This window comes from Myripristis murdjan, chromosome 7 (assembly GCF_902150065.1).
Source record: "Myripristis murdjan chromosome 7, fMyrMur1.1, whole genome shotgun sequence".
Classification (NCBI taxonomy): Eukaryota; Metazoa; Chordata; class Actinopteri; order Holocentriformes; family Holocentridae; genus Myripristis; species Myripristis murdjan.
In genome coordinates, this window is record NC_043986.1 from 16,116,084 (window position 1) to 16,141,638 (window position 25,555).

At 44.4% G+C, this 25,555-nt stretch overlaps 1 protein-coding gene across 1 annotated transcript in view; it reads right to left on the reverse strand.

Moving 5' to 3' along the window:
- The window catches only part of LOC115361633 (ERC protein 2-like), a 159,653-nt gene that overhangs the window by 32,788 nt on the left and 101,310 nt on the right, over positions 1-25,555 (reverse strand). Inside the window, exons 16-18 of the mRNA XM_030055142.1 lie at positions 12,722-12,869; positions 7,538-7,699; positions 2,159-2,224 (exon numbers count right to left, since the gene is read on the reverse strand). Coding sequence (XP_029911002.1) covers positions 2,198-2,224; positions 7,538-7,699; positions 12,722-12,869 — 337 coding nt within the window. The 3' untranslated portion in view covers positions 2,159-2,197. The remainder of the gene's footprint in view (positions 1-2,158; positions 2,225-7,537; positions 7,700-12,721; positions 12,870-25,555) is intronic.

The window sequence follows — 25,555 nt, forward strand, 5'->3', positions numbered from 1 at the left end:
GTAATCAACAGCAGGACATACACAACCGCAACGAGCCAATCAGAGCCTAGCATCCCTGTAGATGGAACCATGGCTAACCAATCTAAATCAACACCTGGACACTCAGGGCTCAAACCTGCCAAGTCAAACTCAGCACTTAGGTTTGTGTGGAATGCAAAATGTAGCCTTGCAATGGGAGTCAAGGTTATCCATACGAAACACCAATCAAAGCCAGTATGCAAGCCTCCGCAGACATTAACGTATGCACACACATATACACACACACACACTCACACACACACACACTCTCACACACAAACACACAGATCCCCGGCAGTGTGTCTATCAGTGCTGTCATCTCTGTTTGCTCATATTAAGGAGGGCTCACTCAGGGACAGGATATGGGGATTAGGTCTGGCCTTACTGCGCTGTAGCTACACACCGCTAAATGGCTCCCATCTGTTCTCCCATAGAGGATGGCTAATAAACGTTAGCTGTGCTCGTGCTGTGCACCGCCAGAATAACAGCAGCGGATAGATGAGCAGCGCAGATAGGGCTAGCCACTACGCCACCCTGCGCTAAAGGCTAATGTGCCGGGCTTATTCTATTACATTGGGATAAGGAGCACTAATACACACACGCACATATACAAACACATACACACGCACACATGCACGCATGCTGCCTCGATATCTGATTGGAGATACTGAAGGAATAGTCACAGCTTCTGGTTTCAACCCCAGCTTTACCTTGAAGGAATATGTGTTTGAATACTAAGCGCCAAAGGCAGGGGAAAGGTGGAAAGAGCAGGAGTGATGGAAAAAGATGGAGAGATGGAAAGAGAGGGAGAAAGGGGGCAGTTTGGTCTGTTTCATTACGGTGAATCCTGACACTGCTGCATTCTCAGCACACATGGACTGGATTATAGGCTATGTGGGCTGCTCCAGCGCTATATAGCTCAGCAACACTCACACACATACACACACACACACGCGCGCGCAAACAAATCATGGCGAAACACACACACTTGCTTTACACCGCAGAAAGACAAACCATTTGCTCTCACACACAAGCTATAGGACTCTTAATCCTAAAAGCAGTGCGAGGACAAAGTGCACGACTACTAAGTCATTGAGGTTAGAGGCAGAATCTGCTTGTGATGGTCCACCTGTGGATTACTGGGGGAAAAGAATGAGATGCACTGGAAACTATGACTACTATACTGCCTGGTTTGCCCTCTCCCTCTCCCCCCACACACACTCTCCCACACACAAGCGCAGATTAATAAGCACTCTTCCTCCCTCTCCCCCTCTCTCTCTCTCTCCCACACACACAAATATAAACTTCTCTCTATTTCCCCCTCTCTTTCTCTCTCTCTCACTTACACATACTCTCATACACACACACCGTGTCTGAGCTCCAAGCAAAACCAAAACCCTCCTTGCACCTCTTTCCCAATGTCTGCGTTCAAAGGCATCCTGAGTCGATGGGGGGCTTCGATATAAAACCCCAAAACAGGAATTACCCTTTATGACTCTGCATTCTTCACTTTATGCTTCTTCAGCTTGAAGCCTAAAAAAAGCCTCACGACTGTTCTGTGTTGCGTTGCAATTAACCACCCCACACGCAGGCGCGCAACGGGATGGGGTAGCACGGTAAAACTTTACTACGACTAAAAAAGCCGGACACGGAGAGAGACAGACTCGTCCTTCTCTGGCTTTTCTCACTCTTGTCGTTTTTATCACCTCTGGGCCCTGGTACGCTCTCTTAGGCTGCTGAGTGTGTAGTTAGCCCTAATGCCGCAGTTACCTACGGTTCATTGCTACAGTGAGCACACACAGCACATGCACTGCAATAGCAGCGCATAAGCCCTTCATAGGCAGGCAGCCGTAAACCTCTGTGTCAACTCAGGCTCTGTAGTCGACTGAAATTCATAAGCAACAGTAAAAGGAGCCGGGTTCCATTACGCTGTCTTCAGTCAGAGTTGGGTAATGGTGTGGTTATTGTGGCAGCCATCACCATTCCCTGCTAATAGCTGCCCTAACCCACTGAAGAGACCTATTGTTTAAAAGATCATGAAAATATCTGTAGTAGATATCCTATACTAAGTGGAGAACAGCCTAGCAGGGAGTGTTTTAACTCTACAGCTAGTAAGGGATATGGGAATGACTGTACTCACTCTCCACAGCTGGATCCAGGGTTACCATGGTGATGGTTGTCATGCCCATATTCCCTCTTCATCATCCTGTGAGTGAGGAAAAGAAAAAAAAGAAAGGGGGGGGGGGGGGGTCTGTCAGTCTTCAGTCCAAGTATATACATGTCATTGTAAGACATATTTCATTTCAAAAGACACAGGAAAAAATCTATTGACACCAGGTGGGTTCCCCTTAGAGGCAGCAATTTACTATAGAAACTCAAAGAGACCCTGGCCTGGTGGTTGCAGCCAGAGTCTTATTGTCTAATCTTGTGTTCCTTTGCCGTAACCCCCAGTGGGTTTTAATCAAAACAATAATGTTCATGTTCCTCATTCAGAAAAGCTGTGTATGATATCATGAAATGCTTTTCTCAGTGTGATTGTTAGGAACCAATAAGCAAACACACAAGGGGTTTCCTTGGGGCTGAGACTGTGCAGACAAGAGCCCTGGTAACGGGAAGGCTAATTCACTCAGACACTTACATTACGATGGTTAGCATGAGCTGGCAGCTGACTACAGCCAAGCCCATGCCTGCATAATGCTACGCTAGGCTACGGCAGAGTAATGTCTATGCTAAAGCTACGCTACAGTAAAAAAACCCAAGGGCCTTGGCTGTGGTCCACAGTGGCTTTGGTTGGACTGAGTGGTTCTGACAGGCTCAGTAAACTCAGTAGGCTACAGCTAAGCAGCTAAGCTATAGATATAATAGTCTTTCAATGGAACATGCTAGACGCTAAATGTTAGCATGCAATGAATGGCTGTGACAGGCCCTGTAAACAGAGCCAGACCTCTATGCACTCATTCTGCCAGGTTAAACACACACACACACACACACACACACACACACACACACACACACACACACATGCACACACACATGTACACAGACATGCACACTCACACATACTTTCACAGAGACACGGTCACACACATATAGTACAAACACACACACACACACACACAAAGCAGGCCAAATACCATGTGCTACTTCTCATAAACCTGAAGCAGGCAGCATGTTAGAAAAAAGAGAGCAACAACCAAAAAGAAAAGGCCTTGTAATTCTGACTCTGATAAACACTTTATGGCTGTTTTCTATTTCCTTCCATAGAGGCTGGTGCCAAGTGTCTGGCAGTGCTATTGGCGTGGCTAAATGAAAACAACATGAACACAACATGCCCATCACACTGCACACACTCCATACTGAGACTCAGACCTAGGGTGCATCTCAAGAGGCTAAAACCACTTCCTCCTCTTGTCTCCTCCTATTAGATTTCACCTGTCCTATGACTAAGTCCATCACAGATAAAGGAGAGGACAGGCATTATATTTAGAGGATTGGGATGGACCCGCTAACTGCAGCAATGAGCTTTGAATGACATGCGGTTTGGCTCCTTGGAAAACCTTGGAGTCTGTTCCTGGATACTTGTGTTCACTCTTCGCATGCATGCATTTGCGCTTATGTATCTCAAATGTGCCAATGTGGGTATGTGTGTGTGTGTGTGTGTGGGATGAGTGCATGTGTTTGTGCCTGTGTGTGATGGTGTATGCATGAGTGTTTGCACAAAAAAAGCCTAATGTGCATGTGTCCACGTGCACGTGCGGTCGTTGCTATGTTATTCATGGCACTAGCTGTATCTCTGGCCCTGACAACTCTGGAAAAGCATTGTGGTCTCCGGGGTGAGTATGTGGACCCTCTTCATCATCATCATCATTATCATCATCAATCATCCTCCCAGTGGCGTCCCTCGACCGAGAGCTGCACTGAACCACTGGCCCAGCCACACTTAGATATTACATTAAAGGGAAAGAGTAAAGGAGAGAGCGGAATGAGGGAAGCAAAGAGGGAGACAGTGGGTGGGAAAAAAAACTAATGGAGGAGGATATGAGACGTAACAGGAGTAAAGAAGAGAGACAAGGTAAAATGAAAAACAAAATGAGCAGCCATGGCTTGATGAAGAGTGGAGAAAGAGAGAGGAGAGTAAGGCAAAGGCGAGAGGGGAGATGTGAGAGAAGAGAGAGAGAATAGTGGTGAAGAAAAACAAACAGCATGATTAATCACATTTAGATGAAAGAGGGTGATAAAAAGGCGATGTGAAGTCCTGTGTTTGGAAGGAAAACAGTCTCACTTCAGAGACATCAGAAATATCAAGACACTGTGTGACCTGACACCCCACCTCCCCCTTGCACCATTCCTACCCAACCCACCCACAAACACACACACACACACACACACACACACACGCACACACACAAACACAAACACAAACCAGCACCCACACCTTGGGGGCCGTGCCCTGACCTCTACTGAACTTCCACATGAGGTCAAAGATCAGATATGAGGAAAAGCCATGCAGTGACTGGCTGACCCCTGTCAAGAGGAATACGTCTGTTTGTTGTTTCTGAAGAGTGTGTGCTTGACACAAGAGGGAAGGAGAGAGAGAGAGGAACAACTTGTGTGAATAATAATGAGCTTGGTGGTGAGATGTGGATGGTAAAGGATGATGAGGGAGGATGATTTTAAAACGTATCCACACATGATCCCAGTGGAAAGAACCCTCTCTGCATGTTCTGTTAAGTAGAAAACACACAATCAATTCACTTCAACCTAATCTACCTTTAATTTATTCCCATTTTTACGAAGCTATTCCTAATTCCGCTGTCGTTTTTCCAAACTGTTCCATATAGTGAGCTGTCGCAGCTTCCATTTATAGACATGAAGTAAAGATTCCATTTTAAAAGGGGGGATAATCCAGCCAATTGGCCTAGATTTATGAGTTATTTTGTTATTCTCTACATACTTAACAAGATTTCCCAGCAACCCTAATGATACTTTCATTGCTGGCCCCTTTCAGTCCAACTTAAAAAGTCTGAAATATCACTTTCAGAGAGCTACTGTTTCATATGTCAAACACTATAAACACTGCTGCAGTAAAACAGTACGAGATGGCCATATTGAAGGAGAGATATTTATATGTGACAATTAAAGGGGAGTTACGTGTGATACTAAAATCTATCCCCCCACCGTTCCCAGCACAGTAAGCATAAAAAGCCCACTGTGATTGCCCTGCAAGGCCCTGCATTATAAGACAGAGACTTATTACTTTGACCTTGTAAAGTTAGATTTCGCCAGTGCTTCAGATGTGAAACATAAATTCGTAATGTACATAGCAACTGTTACCTCATTTGAAAGAAGTCTGTGGGAATATTCAGGTGGTTAAAAGGGTTAAGATATGTTCCATGCACTTTTCTTGCTCTAAACCTGTCTGTCTCTCTTAACAGCAACGGCTCTTTCCAAAAAGAATGGCATGGATACCTGACATCAACCACAGCCCTCATAGTCCAGTAATTTTAGGCCAAAATTGGGGTCAACCTAGGACAAATTGCAAGAGAAGCAAACTCAACTGATTTTGTATCCTCAGTATGTCCTGAGTGAGGGATGCATATCACACATTATCTGATTTGATATGCACTAATAAGGAATATAAGGAATACATGCCAGAACAGATATTTAAACCGTGAATTAAAATGTTACTATATATTCAAGGTTACTATACATATAGAAACCTTTTAATTCACGGTTTAAATATCTGTTCTGGCATATATTCCAATTGGCGCATATAAATCAGATAATGTGTGATATGCATGTGTAAACAGAATAATTCAGAGAACTTGTAATTGACTTTTTTTCTTGTCTTTGTGTGTGTAATCAACTTGTGAATTTTTATAGTGATATCTGAAAGTAAAATTTTGAACCCCTTTCCCTGTGTGTTAAAAAGGGTGTTTTTTGGTATTACATGGTCATATATAGGTGATTTTCAAAACTTTCCACCAATGGGATTCCTTGGGACTTTTTTCCCCCTCACTCAGGACACACTGAGGATACAAAATCAGCTGAGTTTGCATCTCTTGCAATTTGTCCTAGGTTTTTTCATAGAATGACTGGACTATCAGGGGTGAGGAGGTTTGTTGGGTACTTTTCCCTGTTGGAGAACACCGCCAAACTATCTCATTCTAAATATGCCTAATTCATAGCTACTCTGTGGGAGCAGATAGGTACTTCAATATGGATTAGGGATAAGAAGGGAAAAAAAAAAAAAAAAACTTTTATATGTATTTTGAGTGACCTGTTGACCATGCAGGTGGGCAACAAAGTTACATGGTCAAACCTCTCCAGTGTATCTCAGAGACCTGCCCACACAGGTGTCAGTGACCCTTTGGCCCTCCCACGCTTTTCTGACTCAGAAGTCATTCTACAGGCCTCAACGAGCTAAGACCTAATAAAACCAGCTATACTCTCCTCTTACGCACTACAGAGATATGCATGGGGCAATGTCTGTACATACTTGTGTGCTTATGTGCATGTGTGTGTTTGTTGGGAGGTATGGAGACGAATACAGGGGGATCCCCAAGCATGTTTGACGCCGCTTTAAAGAGCGGCACCAAGGACATGTAAAAAAAAAAAAAAAAAGTAATAGTGAGTATCAGATAGAACAGACGTGTGAACTTAGACTCAGATGGAAATTCCCCTGTCTTGGTCTTAACATCCCCAAAACACATGCAATACTCATACACATAATTCATCTCCTAAGTCAGGAATTCCCCCCAATCATAACCTCTTGAGAACAATAGAGATGTGATGAGATTTCTTGCTATATTCAAAGAACTAGAAGCTATTGGCAGCTGGTGGAGAGATGGTGAGCTCATCCCTGCTGCTCTTTGAAGAGTGTTTTCACCTGTTGGCTATTTCACCTGGTTGGATGGTATCATCGAGGAATCAGATGTGCATCATGATATGCTCATCATTGTGCATGGGGTACACCTATAGCTATAGATCGGAGCACTACACATGTGCACACACACACGCGCACACACACACACACACACCTGCATGTATGTACACTTACACAAATAACACAAGCACTGATAACAAGCACTGATAACAACAGCTTGTTCTCCCTCAGCTGTGTTCAAACAGACACATTAGGATTGTCCCGAGGGCAGCTTGGATATGATCCTCAGACACAGAGAGATTGAGCCTCTATGAGAGATGAATGCAATATACTCTAACCTCACACACAAATCACACCAATCAAAAACACTCATTTGGCAGCAGTCCCCCTTGGGCCCCTTATCTAAATGATATGAATTACTCCGAGTTGGCAGGAAGTGATGGGATGGGGGGAGAGGAGAGGAGAGAGGGGAATTTTTATGCTGGTGATTCCGACCACAAGTGACTGGCGGTGGGAATGACAAATGTGTAATTGCATCAGCCCATAAAATGTCAACCTGTGTAAACAAGCTTGAGCTCTGTGTGCATTTGTGTGCGAGTGTGAGTGTGTCTGTGCGTGTGCTTTCACACTGACCTGGTCCATGGGGGGCCGGTGGTTGGCGTGAGGAGGCCCTCTTGGCAGGCTGCGGTGATGTGCGTGTGCTGGGTGTGGGTGGTGAGAATGATGAGGATGATGCTGGGGATGGAGATGATCTTCCTCGTAATTGTCCGATATCAGCTTCATTCTGCTCTGAGTCTGAAAAAAGTAATAAACAAGAAAATTTACAAGGCATAATTATCACATGCGCATATTATAGGCCACCCCCCCTCCACCAGACACTGTTTATTTGTTTCCCGAAAATGCTCCCATGGCCCACAACTCAGAGGGTTCATGGAAGTTTAAAATGATTACACAGAGGGATTCTTGGATGGGGTGAATATATGTTGAAAGCCGCCAAAGATTAAAAAAAAAAAAAAAAACAAAAAAAAAAACGGTGCCGCTAACGATTCTTGACAGGTCATAAATTGAGTGAGTCGGAGTGCCTAATGAAAATATCGTAAGTCTGTCAGATGTCATCCATATTGTAGATTAACATTTAATTGGATTAGACCAATCCTGTCCTAGAGAGAACAGTTAGTGAGTGTTTGTTTCACGTAGCCCGAGGCTGGAGGCGTTCTGGCCCAGGAGAGGCACACTCATTTCAGACGTCATTGATTAAAATTACACTCAAATATGCATCTTTCTGCGCGGCTACGTGTGTGTGTAAGGGTACGTGTCTCTTTTGTGTGTGTGTGTGTGTGTGTTTGTGTATATGTGTGCATCTGTGAGTGTTTGCAGAAGAAGCTGTTACACTGCCAACATCATTGCTTTGGAGAGAGATAACAGCCTCGGCCGGCTAACATTAACAATCAGCCCTATTCCAGTGAAGCCAGCTGTCTGGGAGATAGACAGAGACAGAGTGGGTGCAGACATACTGACAAGCTCAGCTTATTCCCTTCGCTGCAGATGCTTCCCTGGGGTGTACATGACTCGATGAGAGCGAGGGGGTTGGCGGGTGGGGCAGTGTATGGGACAAGGATGATTCGAAGGAAAGATATCCACACATCTCTCATCCAAAATGTTGCGGCTTCCCTTGTTTAAATGAGAGACAGTCATGGCAGGAAGAGAGAAAAGACTGAGTCAGCTGTGAGGATTGGAGAGGGAGTGTGATGCAGTAGACAGCGGCCTGGAGACATCACTTCACTCAGATGGGCTGCTGAGATAAGGATCCGAAGCCTAATGACTAAGGAAATGAGCCAGTCAGGATCACAGGGGAGGATGTGGCTGGCATTAAAGAGGCTAACAATTAGCTTCAGTTGGAGGGGGGGAACCACTTAGATAAGGCGAGAACACTGACACCAAGAAGAGAGGGAAAGACAGAGTGAGACAGAGGCAAAGATAACGATTCAAGACTGAGGGCGGGAGGAGGGGTTAGACAGGGACCAGACCAGTGGTTAGAGCAGCCAATAACAGAGCTGGAGGCCAGGTTGAGATGCACGGCCCTCCATGACCTGAGGTGTTGACACTAGCAGGTGTGACTGGGTGGGGATGGCCTCAGCGCAGCACCTATAAAGCTGACACCTGTCTTTATTGAGGCTGGGACAACTACCATCCCACACCATGTAGCCACGACAACCGCCGTTCCTGTACAAAACCTGCATGGGAGCTTTCACAGTGCTATTACTGTTTGATTTTCATGGGGAAAAATCTCAAAACTAATTTGCGGCCAAGGGTCAAATAGGCTAATATGCGTTTAGTCCTTGCTGTTAATCTAATAAGAACCATATTACTGGTTCCTGTTGACCTAATCACAACCATATTTGGTAGCATACGAGGCCAGAATTCATTGTGCGTGTGTGTGTGTGTGTGTGTGTGTGTGTGTGCGCGCGTGTGTGTGCGCATGTTTGGATATTTAATGACCTGAGCCACAAACATAAATGAATGAAGTGATGAATGGCTTCTGGAAGAGTCCAACTGTGTGGTCAGGGCGGCCCACATGTGGTCATCCAGTTTATTCATAACAGACACACACACTCACACATGCGCTCACACTCACACTACGAATATGGTTGTAAGAAGACAGGGGATGTGTGTGTGTGTGTGTGTGTGTGTATGTTGATTGTGTGCATCTCTATACGAGTGGGCACACATGAAACGTCTGTGTGTGGACTGTGCTTGTGTGTGTGTGTCTGTGTGTCTGTGTGTAATTAGTGTTAATTAGTGGCTGCAGAGTAAACAGCTTGGTAATGGCCTCCAGGCCTGCCAGTGGATCAGGGAGCCTGGACCAGACACAGGTGGCACTGCTGAGTGCTGTGCCCCAGGAGTGGGGGTGGTGGTGGGGGACGGTTAAGAGAAGATAAGGTGAGAAGAGAAGAGAAGAGAAGAGAAGAGAAGAGAAGAGAAGAGAAGAGAAGAGAAGAGACTGACTCATTACTGACATCTCTAACCATAACGCATATGGACTGCATGAGTGTCTGTGCATGAGTGTGTACTGTACATCTGCATTTGTATCATAATGAAACTGCTAGTGTAAACATGGCATTGATGATCCCGCCGCCGTGGTCACAGCTGCATCTCAAACCTCAGCCCAAGCCCTCAGTAAATCACAAGCCTGCCCTGATTACAGCAGGGTCTGTATTAACACATATGGACACAGAAGGCTGGGAGGAAAGGCCTTAAACAAACAAGCAGCTGGGGATAGGCAACACAAAGCCTTTTCACACAGTATACATGTTCCTTTAATCAGATCTTTGTGTATGTGTCTGTGTGTCTGTGTGTGTGTGTGTGTGTAAGTGCGTATACGATATTCCAGTGCCATCCCAGTAAAATCATTGCAGTGTGTAACACAGTGACCCAACGCTCTAAGAAGACAGATTGTTTTACATGAGCCTTCCTCACTGTGGCACACCAGAGAATTCAAAATCTATCCTTTCAACGTGGAAAGAGGACGGATGCAGTGAGAGTGAGAGAGAGAGAAAGAGAGAGAGAGAGAGAGAGAGAGAGAGAGAGAGAGAGAGAGAGAGTCACACCTCTGAGAATTCCAAATCCATCTTTTTTCGGCTTCAAAGCACTACTGACTTTTGGCCATCCATCACTGGGATGGGACCACTCTGAGAATTCCCACATGGAGACATTTATTCTGACTCTCTCTTCAGGAAGTCTGTACACTACACTTTTCATGTGTGTGTCTGAGCATGTGTGTGTGTGTGTGTATTTGTGCATGTCTGCATGTGCCGAAGAAGGCCTGTGTCTCAGAGGGGAGCAAACTGTCTGAGAAAGGAAAAACTGAGTTTATCTTACTGCGTTTGCATTATGCACACTTACACTGCACACATGCTTGTGCACACACAATCCCATAAACACACATACACACTCTCAAGATCTTCCCAAAAAGGGCTGTTGGGAGGTCAGACAGGGCACTGCTATCTGTAAATCTATCTGCTGTCTACAGATCAACTTTCCCCAAGGAGACTCTGAGTCCCATAATTCTTTGGCATTTCCTGGTCAGTTTCCTTCCGCCATTGACCATTCAGGACTCGAGGAAGGAAACTTACTCTGCTATGTGTGTCAGTGGGTCAAAAGACAGAAAACGGGGTGTGTGATGTTGACCAACATAATCCCCAGAGAGCTCATTCTGTCGAGTGGAGGGAACCCAAGAAGAGCAGGGACTCCCTTTTATAGCTACTTCTGTTCCAATCTCCACATTAATGGACGACAAAGTCCAACATTTGGCCCTAGCACAAGCTGGTCCTAGCACTCCCTAGGACATATTTCCACTTTGTGTTTACATGGGTTTATTTGTACATATCAAACACATGGAATTAAAAAGAGTATGGGATCAAAACGCTGATCTGATTTGACATTGAATTTTGGGAGCAATTCCTAATTCAGTGTGTGGACTCTTATCGTCTTAGTATCTGTTCGATAACTGATTCTGATTGGATGTGGGTGCTCGAACTATTTTTTTGTTTACTTATGTGTGCCTAAATTGCATTAATTAATAAACTCCATTTATGTGTGTGAGAAAGAGAAGAAAACAGAAAGTTTGTGTATGGATGAATGAATGAATTTATGACTGTAGGTGTGCATGTGTGTGTATCTGTAGGCTTTCCTCTTCAGAGTTTAACACTTCTAAGTGGGCAAGGCCTCCTCTCCTCTCCTCTCACATTTTCTTCTCTATTCTCCTCTTTTTTCCACTTCTCTTTTATCCTCTCCTAACCTCTGCTCGAGGCCTTGAGGGCATGTCGTCGCAATCAGCGCTCATCACATCATCAGGTGGACTGTAAGTGCTGGTTACCCAACGGGAAAACATGACGCATCCGATGGCGATAAACAGATAATAGGGCTTCCTTGAAATTCCTCGAATTGAACTGCACCCCCTCGGAACTGTTTACCGTTTACGAGGCACGCACACACATGCACACACAAACGTGTGCAAATAAATACACACCCACCGGTTGCATCTGTTGACTTTTAAAACACTATGTTTCCCAGAAGCCCCTCTGACTCAGGGGGCCCATATATATGGACTCCCTGCTGTTGGCTCATTATCATTAGCATTCAAGTTAGCTCAGTCACTGATGTGGTCTAACCAGACCCTCATGATCCGCATATCTGCATCAGTCGTACTGTACTATACTAGCAGGGCATGATGGGAAATTAGAAATTGGTGTGTGTGTGTGTGTTGGCTGGTGTGTGTGTTTTTGGTTCAAGGTAGATGCCAGACAGAATAGATGGCTCTGATTCATCAGTGATCTATATACTCACCAATGTCCCCCATGTCTGCTCTTATAGTGCCTTGAATGGCTTTGATTGCAACAAGATCAGTTAGGGAATAGCTCTCCTCATGTGTTTATGTGCCTGGCTTTTGAATCACAGCTTCTGGCTTGGCTTATGATGACTGAATGCTGTACCTGCGGTTTGAGGCGGGGAAGTCTATTCTCTTTATTACCAGAAATTATTAACCTCTATCTGTTCCTGGTTTTAGAGTTCAAAAGTCTGCCCACGAGGCTGCTTTAATCCAGACAAGACTTCAGCATCTGCATCGGGTTTGCATTTGTAATCTTGCTTTGATTCACAAAACCAGAACTCCTGTCCTGAAAGGCGACCGCAAGGCCAGGCTCCATTTGGTACATGTTTAGGCCGGTCAACCTCTTAGACCTTTGCAAGCGCTGTAAATTTAATTCAACATTTATATGTGTGTATAAATAGCTTGGTGGTAGTGTGTGGTGGAGGTACCTGCTGTTTGAGCTGGTGCATGAGCCTGTCTTTCTCCCTTTTCAGAGCCATCACCTCCTCCTGGGCTTTCTTCCGCTTGGAGGAAGAGAGTTCTAGCAGGGCAATGTTAGCATCTTTCTCACTGATGGCTGCCAACAGAGCCTGCTGCCTAAAGGGAGAGAGTGGAAAAGAGGTAAAAATGTGAAAAACAGTCTTAAGGACAATATCATCATATCACTACATGATACTGAATGTGATTAATGTTAATTCTCCAAAAGAAAACATCAAAATGTGAAAAGCTAGATGAACAGACAGGTGGACAACACCAAGAGACAGATGCACAGCACACACTTCAGTAGGCGTGGGCTGTTGTGCATATGCAAACATGCCACACAAACTGAGCCCCCTCCTTTCTCACTCATTCCAGCGGTCCTTAAACTCAGACAGAGATTCCACAGAAGAGCAGCAGACATCTTTGAAGTGGTCTGTTAAGTGCAGTATTAGTGGTACCTCAGCGTGACTCACGGCCGCGTAATAGTGTAATGGAGTCTAATGGAGCAAGCTGAGGAGGATATGACATCTTTCCCCTGTCACTACTGGTTACCACAGTATTTGTGTGTACGGATGAGTCTGTGTGTATGGTTGGGGAAATGAATGACTGTGTACAGGTGTGGAGGGAACATATCATGCATGCATCCACACAAATATACGCACAGATCACAATAGAAAGCCTTTTGTAAGCCCTCAGCAAAAGTATGTGTTTGTATGTGTGCCTATATCTTTAGGGGTAGGGGTGGGGGTGGTGGCGTGGGGTGACTGATGATGACTACCTCTGTCATCAAACAGGATGTCATAAATCTGGTCGCATTGTATACACCCACTGTGGTAAACATACCAAGAGGAACACACATATTCTCAGATACAGGAAAAACACACACCCACTTCCCTTTAGCCACTAGACTCAGGCACACGATAGAAACATTATAAATGACAGATAATAGACAAAAATACAAAGAAACAACCACACACACACTACTCACTGATGTGTATAATACCCTATAGCCCAAATTAATTTTTATTTTTATAGTGCTGCATGGCCCTTTGTTTCTATTTTGTGAAGTTTAAGTTCATCTGAGTGACCATCGCACGAGTCTCCAGCTGTCCAAGTAGCGTGTAGACACTGCAGGTATTTTTAGTTGGATAAACATAACGCGGCTGAACTCCAGAGTCTTAAATCGCATTTGAAATTAAGAGGGCATTAAAAGGTGCACGGTAAGGTAACGTGGGTGTGTGCGAGGTGAGGGGAGAGAGGAAGAGGAGGAGGGAGGGTGCATTCAAAATACACTTTGTACTCAATTAAAAATTGACCTGCATTGGAGTGTTTTTATTCCATGATTTAAGTCCCTGTAGAAATAACTCTATTGCAAAAATAAACAAGCTGAACTCAGAATAAAGTCTTGCTGGCCTGGGACTCCGCATTTGGTGTTTTCAGTACAATTATCTGCGCACCGCATCTGGATACTGGATTCTCCCATTCAGAGCCATTAATAGGTCTCTTTGTGTATGTATGTGTTTGTGTGAGAGTGTGTGCGCATGTGTTTGTGTGCACACACGTGCATGTGTGCTGACATGGATCGCAGCACCTAATCACACCATTAATCACTGAGCCAGACCAGCATGACACTCTTCGTCTCCCCACACCTCCACTGTTATTCCTTTTAACGCTCACTATAATGGACACACACACACACACACACACACACACGCACAAACACATTGGATTTCGACCAGAGCAAGTGCTTTAGAGTGCAAGCAAGTGCATGGCTTACTCTGCATGACCTGGCTATACAAAATACAAAAAAAAAAATTGTAGAGGAAAAAATCAGTTTAAATGTTTGACCCAGGCGTAGTTTCTGTACAGAATTTATTTATATAACTATCTACAGAAACTGTTCATGGGTCAAACATTTAAAGTGATTATTCAACCACACACGCCCATACATTTTCATTTTACAGCCATGGCCAAAGAAACCTGATGATGAATACTGCATTTTTAGGCTAGCAGTACGCTATAGCACAATGGGAATCCAGTTCCATTACTTTATCTCTGGCTGGGTGAAATAGAGTGGAGGGGTGATGCACAGAGTCGTATATGGACATGGAATGTGGTACCATGTGTCAGTGTTCATAAACACTGCGCTAGATTAACAACCCTAACCCAGCTAGCAGGACAGCCATCTTTACCTCCCAGTGCCACACATGTAAACTACAAAACCAGATTGCGTCCCAGTCATCTCATACGCGTTCCTTCCCTTGTCATCCTCGGGACAGACTGCATACAACACAGCTTGGAGATTTTATCTGCTCAGGGCAGTACGTTACTGTAAACACACAGAGAATAATAGTACGCCAAGCTATTAAGAGTGAATGATGCGGTCATTTTTGGAACTGAAATTGGGGAGGAAACATTTTTAGAATACTCGGTCAATCTAAGTGGGTGTGATGCATTACATGTTAGTGTAGGTTCCGTTTGGTGGAAGCAATGAGGCGGGGTCAAAGGTTAGGGGCAGTCACCCCTTCCCAGTTTCAATCTTAAATGGGAGGTTTATCTTATCTGTGAACTCATCTGAAAAGGCCAAGCAGAGATCCATCTCTTCCGGGCCACCTCTGAGTCTTCTCATAAAGCCTTCCTTGCACTCAGTTCTAATCCCATGCATCAAACTGTCTCTGCTAGATCAACTTATGAGAGACACTGATTTTTCTTTTTTTTTTTTTTTTTTTTTTGGTCATGAAACAAAAAATGATGGACTAATAATAATAAAACGAATACTAATGATGTTATATCAGCGTGGGTCTTAGTCTTTCAGGATAGATGTGTATCTCCAAATGCTTCGGCCTACACCTGAAGCTGGGGTGAAGGTGGATATTTTGTCATTTCCCACACTCGTATCCAGTATCCCCACATCTGCATCCATTTTAAAGTTGCGTAAATAAATCCTACTGGAAGCCATTCCTCGAGGCCTGGCTAGCTAGCTGCAGTTAGCTGTGTATACATCTTCTTCTTTGACTGCTGTTGTCTTTTATGTCCATTCCATCACATTTTGGGGTGCTGCTGATAAAACAGTCATGCACAACGAGCACCGCAACCACTGGGCTTGATTTATTTCTGAGGGAAACACATTTTCACGAATATTGTGCCGTGACAGCTTTTGGTATTGTCTCATATTCAAATTTTAACAGGCTACAGTCAAGACTCTTTCTGGAGACAGTGGAAGATAGAAATTTTCTTGAGAGACTTAAAACAAAGTTCTCAAGTTGAGGGACATTCTCCCTGTTTCATTCACGATGCTGCTGCCCAATTACAGAAAAAAAGCATATAAAACTCATGCACTCTTTACTCTGTAAAGCTAAATGCTGGGCATTTATTTTCAAAGGACATAGCAACATATGCAGACTAGTCAAATAGAGTTATGTTGTACTTTTATGACCAAATCGAATGCCGCTGTCTCTGACTGAATGACATGGCTGTCATATCAATCTCTACTGTGTTGTTTGGTACAGGTACAGAGCTCACAACTGAAAATTAATGGCTGACCCTGAGACGGTTTCAGCCAGACTGAATTACCCTCTGAACCAAAATGGCTGCCATGCCTCAGTGCAAACTAAATCACTTCCAGTTGCTTAATTAACATAGCAGATTACAGCGCCGTTTCACTGTGGGTGCTCTCTGGGTGTTATTGGAAGACTCTGAGTGCTGAGAGATGTCTTCCTAAAACAATAAAAAAGAGGAATTATTATGATTAGGCAGCTTGTAAACTTTGTCTCCCACATCCTCAATTAGTGCATATGTGTTTGTGTGTGTGTGTGTGTGTGTGTGTGTGTGTGTGTGTGTGTGTGCGTGTGCGCGCACTGATCACTATTACTAACAGAGTCTTTGGACTGAACCACACTGGAGTATTTAATCACATATAATTTGAGTGGCCATTTAGCCTTAGATGTAGAACACACTAGCATTGTACATGAATCTAGCAGACAGGGTCCATCTATCAGGGAGAAGGAGCACACACACACATGCACGCACACACACACGTGCACACAAAGACAAATGCTTGCACTGTATCTGCTGGCTGATCTTGAGCGGGTGAACCTTCTCTCTTTCCTCCCCTCTTGTCTCACTCCCTGCTTAACTTAGGCTTGGCGTCTCCTGGACAAACAAAGGATTATCTTCATTTCCTGTCAGATTGAAAGAGTGACAATTCAGGGGTTTTTCATGAAAAACTTGTGATTAGTCTTAATAAAAGTCAGACCTCATGCACTAAAAAGACACAAGGCACTCCAATAAAAGAAAAAAATAAATTCCTTTCCTGGACCTCTAGTGTCAAAAACCTAATCTACTGTAGATCTGCCATGATCAGTACAGCATTCTCGCTGAGGGAATGAACTTCATACACACATAAGCAACTATGCATATATGTACATCTCGCATGCCTCATATTTAGACACTAGTTTCAAGATTGTGAGAAAGGTTGTCTGTAGCACAGCATACTGGACTGATGTCTTATTTATAAGGGGTGAAATTCTCTGCTTCACTACAACATGTGATTCCAATTGAACCTTCATGGTCCCTGGGACAGATTGAGACATTAGGAGCTACAGAGGTGGGAGATGGATGGCTAAAGTACATGACCATGAGACGAGAGGTGAGAGGGATCAGGAGAGGGAGAGAAGGTGGGGGCAAGGAGAAAAGAAGGGTCAAAGGGGAAGAGAAAAAGAAAGAGGAAGAAGAGAGAATAAGAAGTGAGGAAGAATGAGATAATTCAGGTTGAAGGGATGAGAAATGAGGAGAGAAGACATCTTAGTGGAGGGTTGTCAGAGGGCTGTGATGTCACGGGACAGATGTAAGACACTGGCAGATCAGACTGATTTCTCAGTGACAAGGGGTTAAGTCAGGGTTAAGAGTGTGCATAAACACACATGTGTATATTTGCACACATGCAATTCATGGAGAGAGGATACTGTGGGAGAAATAGTTGCACAAAGCACTCAGTGAGTCAGGAAGAGTAAGAAAAAAAAGGGAAGGAATGGGACAAACATGGCAAGAGATGAAGGAATTAGAGGAGAGGAAAGTATGTGTTTGACAAGAGTGACCACCTGTGCTGAACGGGAGGGAGAGGATGGAAGTGAAGGAGAGGAGGAAGGAAGGAGCTAAGGTAAAGATTTAAGAGTCCCAGCCTACCCTAAATCAGCTCAGCGCACTCCATGTTGTTATTCCTAGGCGTCACGGTTGAGGGATATGTGTTTATAATTTGTGTTATGACTTACTTGAAATTATGAGTGTGGAGAGTCAGTGGGACAGAAACAGATGCATCCGTGTGATGCCCAAGGGAACCATCAATACTGTCTGCCCTGGAGTGCTGTACGTGCTTGTAGCTGTGTGTTCGTGCATGACTTTGCCTGTCTGTGCGCACATATATACTTTCATGCCCGTATGTATGTACATGCATCATCTATGGCATTAGCAGGAACATGGGGAACCAACTAATATTGGTTCCCAGAACATCCATTACGATTTCTGGTACTTTGTGATTATGCCTTTCCACCACTTAACTGTCCGGCTCCCCAGAAACATTCCTTGGACACTTTATGACCATTCCTTGATTGTGAGTATGTGGAGGTGCAGCGCAGGCCTGGGGCCCCTGACTAACCAATGCTAGAGGCCTGTGGTGAGAGCAAGCAGAGGACATGAGAATGGGGCATGGCTGAGTGACACTATTATTTATGGCCCTGGAACACACAGTGTTATTTACAACTGAGGAGGTAAGGAAAATGTCTATTTCAAACATAAAACACACGTTCTGGCCTCGTGTTTCATTTGGTAAGCTTATAGCAAAGTCAACCGCGATGGTAAATCTAAACGCTTCGACCCTAAACATGGGCTGAACAAGTTTTTATGAGGTACAAGTTGTCACCGAGTTATGCCTGAGCTAGGGTCAGCTACATGCTAACCTCGGGCAGCTAAACATTCACCCAAGTCCTCGTCATCACTTTCCTTAAACCTGCAGTGTGGAACTTTTACATATAAATGAACGTACATTACATTCAAGCCCCTTACAGAGGGTTCGCACAATGCCAATTAAGACTATCACTGTCAATTAAATGTCTCTGAAAGCTGCATTACATGAAACTCTAGGTGTTGGGGATGACATTAGAAACTAGGATTTATATGCACTGTAAAATAACACAAAAAAACAGAAAAAATCTCAATCTGAACAAGTAATGTAGATTCATATTCAGTGTTAAAATCTTAATAAGATAATTGTTTCCAGTTCACTTCATTTTGTATTTTTTGGGAACAAGTATAATATGTTGAAACAAGGCAGAATGAGGCAGATCAGCCCAACAATATCAAGAAAATGACGCTTAAAGAAAACTTTTAGAAACAAGTTAGTTTGTATTGGCATTGTATTGTGGCATCATCCTCACCCTCGCAGGTGTTTTTACTTGTTTTAAAAAAAGAGTTTAACACTGAACATCAGACTAAATGACTTCTTAAAACAGAGATTTTTTCTTTTTTTTTTTTTTTTGCTTTGGCCTGTGTTTTGTTAGGAAACGCGCTACCCTGCATCTCCATGTCAATTCCAATCGTCTTCTTGTGCAACTTTACATTAGACATTGCATGCTAATCCTGAGCTTCATGCAGGAATGCTAGACTTTACATGCTAACCTTGAGCTGGGCTCCACAAGAAAAATCCATGACAGCAGATGGCTCTCCCAGAACTGGGCCAGGTTGTGTGTGTTTTCACTCCGCTAATAAAATATACAACCCACTTACTCTGCTCACCCCCACTCCCACACTGGTGCTCTGACCGGTGTGCGAGTGTGTGCGAGTGAGGGGGGGGGGTGGGGTCTAATTGAAAGAGTATGTATCAGTTTTACAGCAACAAGAGGGAAAAATACGAGGGGACAAAAATCAACAAATCTGCCAAAACTAGCCAAATGTTTAGAGTGGGAGCAGGGACGAGGAGAGATGGCTGGCTGCTCCCAGAGATGAGCAGGACCAGACGGTCACCACTGCATTCCAATGTACAGAGAGAGAGAGACCAGGTGGCTGTGTGTGTGTGTGTGTGTGTGTGTGAGAGAGAGAGAGAGAGAGAGAGAGAGACTGTAGACCAACGACCAACGAGGAAAAGAGACTCTTTGCTTGAAAGATATTGTCTAAGACAGTGGTTTTCAAAGTCTGGGGACAGCCTGGGGTCCTTGAGGGACTTCTTCGCAAAATGAGGAATTTCACTGTAATTTAATTCACAAGCAACTGTTGCGTTATAAAAGTGTGGTCTACGAGTGATTATTTTCACAATCTCACCACTTCGAATCTGTTTGTCTGTGTCCATGATATCCAAGCAATTTAATACTTTACTTGACATGTACCAAAATATCTCTCTGCGTCCAAGTCCACAGGGCAAAATCATTTCAAATGAGAGTCTCCAAGTTAATAAAAGTCAAATTGTGTGAAACATGAAAAATTTGAAAACCCGTGGTCATCTGGTCCAGGCAAAAATCTAAAAGTTGCAACAGTATTATTTCAACAGTCACACACACACGCACACACACTCCCTTAGCTCAGACAGAATGTAGCCTTTGACAGATCGACTTGGGGGGGCGATGTGGCCCCTCTCACATCTAATCCCATTGCATCACCTTCCAAAGATCAGCAAGGGGTCGGATGGATTCCTGTTGTTGTAAAAACAGGATAGATAAATAAACAGGACCTAGTAGGATGTCAGTGCTGATGGTGATGTCACCATCAGCAGCTTTTTCCCCTTTGGCTGTCTGCATGTTTGCCCATGTGTGCTTTTGGGTATGTGTGGGTGCAGATATTCACATACAACCTCCTTTCAAATTGTTAAGGAAAAAAAAAAAAAAAAACTATATATCAGATTAGTCAACTCCTCTGCCAATCTCCAGAGCTGTCTGGCTCAAGGCCCACCTACATGGTTTCAACCAATAGGGTGAGCTCTGACCCCAAAACCTCCAAGGAGCGTCCCGGTAAGCGAGCAGGATTTTCCATTCTCTTAAAAAGGAGTTTTGTTCTCTTCAGAGTCACTCAGCTGACTGACAGGGTCTCCCTGAGGCACAGGAAACAAGACAGGGGGCTGTACTGTACCACACACATGTAGGGGTCCTCCACTGCGCACACAGCATGCACGCGCACACACAGAGTGCGCACACATATACACAAACGCACACACATATTACATACACATACAGCAGCTGGGTTGTTTAAAGCTCACTGTCATCTGAGAGAGAGGTGAGGGTCACAGTGTGAGTAACACTGCTGTAGTCACACTACTGTAAGAACACACACACACACACACACACACAAGCAGAGAGAAAGAGAGAGAGAGAGACAGAGACACAGAGAGATATGAAGAGTAGTAAGAAGGAGTGCTAAGGTCTCAGTATAAACAGTGGTGAATTATATCCCTCTCCTATCAGTCTCTGAGCCAACCAAAGCACGGCCCCCCCTCTGCACCACCCCCCCCACCAACCAGAAAAAAAAAAAAAAAAAAGTGTATAGTATCTTTCACTTGACCCCTAGGTTGTAAAATCAAATTAAATGACAATACAAATAAGTATATCTTGAGCTAACTGTCACAAAACATGACTTCACTGGTCATCAAGTGAAGTCATGTTTTCACCAGTCCCTTGACTCAGACAATCACATGCCGTACACCCCCACCCCCTTTCTGTATCAAAACACAATTCCCTAATATACATCTCCAACTGGACTAAACAAACAAGCAGGCACGTGCACACACACATTGCAAGTGGTAATAATGCCAACACACAGGAGCAGAATGCCTCTACTGAGTGAAAACACAGTACAACTGACTTGGGTGATTTTCATGGTTTATGGGCAGAATGAATAGGATTTTCCTAAAACCAACAAATAGTCTCAGACAAAAAAATCCCTCTCAACTATCACTTATGACCCACTAGAAGTGTTGGATGGTTTGTGTATCTTCAGAGGCCGTGTACTCTGCCTGTGTTTTCTTGTTTTGCGGTGCTTGGGACGTTTCTTTTGGGCAGTAGGTGCGTCGCTCCCAGCCAATAACAGCACGCACTGCCAGATCGATAGCACAACATCCAACAGGCAGCTACGGTTGGATGAAGTTCGTTCCACAATGAGTGTGAATCTGGGGTTGGCTTTCACCTGCTGGCGAGCACTGAAGGAGGGGATGTGGATGGAGAGCGATGTGGTGTTGGACTGTTTTCTGGTGGACAAGCAGGAGCCGGTGGGCCATTTTTTTTCCCCTAGAACAGCGATGGAATGAGCATCCTAGGAAACAAGAACTCACGGCCAGTGGTTAGCTTTGCCAGGAAGGAAGGGCCGGCTTTGGATGTTGTGTTCACAAATCGCAGCCGACAAAAAAAAAACTACTCATTCTGCCTTTAATTTCATTTGAGGATTTACCTGCTCTGCTTTCGGTTAAGGCAGTTCTACAACCCTGAAACCTTTTCAAAACCAGTTGGATAAACTGTAAAAATCACAATGCTCAATCAAAAACAAGACTATTTTTCTTTTTTCCAAAAAAGGTGACAGTCCGGAGATATGTGATTTTCAGATGATAATGTGATAATGTGATAATTGTGAATTCTTTCTCTCTCTCCATCTCTTTCTCCCAGCCTCCTTACCCTCAGTGGGAGGAGCAAAGGTCTGCACTCTGAGTTGTCAGTAATATAAGCTGTAAATGCCAGGAGGACACCCTCTGCATTGCATCATCTTGATTCGAGGTTGTCCATGGTCCCTTGCGAGCTCCGCCGTGTTAAAATAACTCAGAAGATCATCAAAGGGTCTGGGACAGGAAGACATCACCGCTATGTGCTCTCTCTTTTTCTCTCTCTGTCTCAATCTCTCCATCCCCATTCCATCCTTCCTTCTCTCCTCCCATCCTTTTGTTAATCAAAGAGTGAGAATGGCATCACCTCCGCCTTGGACTTGGACATCTCTGTCATTCACCGCCTCTCTCCCTCTATCATTCTCTATTTGGCTCCGCTGTGCCCTGTACTCACTCCGGAGTGGGGCTAAATATTAAGTTCAAGGAGGTTATGCAAACACGTTGAAACAGCCATCCTTGGCCTAAGTATTACCCTGAACCCTTCAATTACCCGCCTTGCTTTCCTCTCTTCCCATTCCTCCTGCCTTTCCTATCCTCCGCACTGGTTCTCTCTTTCTCTCTCTCCGGTCATCTGGAAATACAGCGCACACTCATGACGTGGGGCCAAAACGCCTTAAAATATCAGGGGCAAAGAGTACAACATAGTGGCGCGCTATAACACATGCGCACACACGCACGTACACGCACCGAAAATACACACATGCACACAAACTGATGAAAGACGGGTCCAGAAAAGCAGTGGGAGCGAGTACCCCTGGTGTATTTTCTCTGTGTTCCAAATGTAGGGCCTGGCGGTGGACCGCAGCTGAACCACAGCCGACATGCGGTGGAGTGGGAGGCCACCACACTCACTTCCCTTAAAGGAGCCATAGACACACACACACACACACACACGTCACACATCACACACACACACATATATACACATACAGGCGTGCACAGAAACACACACACATACGTGTTCAGGCACACACACACACACACCCAGCCTTTTCCTTGATAGCATTGTCATGACGACAGGAGTCCATGTTTAAAAAGCGGTTTGAGGTGAAGGAACAGCGCTGTATGGGCTGTTTCCCACAATGCTTTGCCAGACAATTACACAACCCAATTAATGTGGTTACTACAGTGCAGTTTGGATTTTATTCCGTGCAAGTGAGCGCATGGGGCGTGTGTGCGGGCGTGCGTGTATCTGTGTGTGTGTGTGTGTGTGTGTGTGTGTGTATGCGAGATGTGTGTAAGCTCCTTTGGCCTGTATTGCTCTCAGAATTATAGCTTTCCTTGGAGCTTGGACTAGTCGATTTCCCGTCAGTGTGTAAAGGACGTGCAAGGTCACACTAACATTCACCCCACACTCCATCAGCCAGTCACAGTTATTTCCATTCAAGACACACAAGCCCCACTATTACAAATACTGGGGAGCCAAAAAAACTACAATACCCACAATGAACTGCGTATCTCCCTCACAGAAACTCAGCGTTTTTTTTTTTGTTTTGTTTTGTTTTTTTTTTCTTTGTAACCCATCACCCACCTATGCAGCATCTGGAAGAATGAAGCTTCAGAAATAAGATTTTTTTATTACAATTTCTGTAGCACAAATGCCTGAACCACTGCTACAGTGCTGAAAAAAATACACACAATTCGGTCACACACTGTGCTGCGATCACATGCACACACACACATGCACATGCAGACAGGCGATACCATGGTGACATAGTGTCCGTCTGACCACAGAGGCCTATAGTCTCTGAGAAACTGCCTTCTTTGTGTGTTCCAGCGTTTGTTTCACTCACTACAGACACACACACACACACACACACACACACATCCATCTGCTAATAATTAGCAATCTTCTGATTCCAAACTCTGCTAATAGTTTTCTTTTAATGAAGGATGGTAAAATATATAAAAAACAGAGGTTAAAATATGCTGCTTTGTGTTGAGGGAGTGGGAACCGCATGTTTTCTTTACAGTCTGCCACACAAACACGCTGTGACCACATGCTAACTCACACAGACTTCATTAGTGTAACTTTAAACACTGCAGAGGAAGAAAACAGATTCAAAAGAAGAAATTAGAAGAAGAGAGAGACGGAGGGATGCAGACACACGTACACACACACACACACACACCACACACACATAGAGGGCTAGGTGAAGGTGCTGATTAGAGGAGTGGTAGCTAGGTCTGGACAGGTCTGCTGTATATTTAGACAGATCAGTGGGGATCAGGGGATCAAAGAGTAACATGATTACTACCTGGCCATCTGATAAAAAAAAAACCCTCACTATTATTTCCCTGTCAATACACACAGGAATACACAAGTGGTTGAGCATGTACACACACACAGGCACACCTAAAATCATGTCTTCAAGCATAAACACTCCAAGACACACAGGCAGACACTCTGACACACTCAGGTAGACAGGTACGCATAAATAACTCACACACAAAAAAAAAAACACACAAACACACACACACACACACCCAAACATACACTCACCACTCAACCACACACATGCACACTCATTCTCATGCACACACACACGCAGACATATACACACACCGCTCTATAATCTAGGTAATTTGTACGTTGAAGCTAGTGAAGACAGATCATGCCTCCGGTAGATCGAGCCTGCTGTATTGGTGTGTATGCTTTTTTTTTTTTTTTTTTTTTTTTTCTGGCCAGTCGGTGTTTATTCCCAATAAAGACATACCCCTTCTTGTAAAGTATAGTTGTTATGAATGAGTGCGTGTGAACGGGACTCATCAAACAACTTGCACTCATGTCATAATAGCACTTTTCGCTGTGGAAGGTTGAGTGTGTGTAAATTTTATGAGAGTTCAAAAATGGAAACGGCAAGTATGGACACAAAGCGCACAGACACACACACACACACACACACACACACACACACACAGAAGAGCATAACACATGACGCAGCAAAAGTGTGCACCTTGTAATCACCGCTGCTGACGGCACACGAGATGTTTGACCTGTGAGGCTCCAGCCTCGGTTTTACCTTTGAGCTTTAGTCATCGTTGGGTCACCAGTTTGCTATTTTTCACTCGCGCAAACACTCAAACACAGCCTAAGCTGACTCACACCCAATATGCACACACAAAAACACACCGCAGCGAAGTGAACAGCGCAAAGAGCTCAGCCGACCCGCCC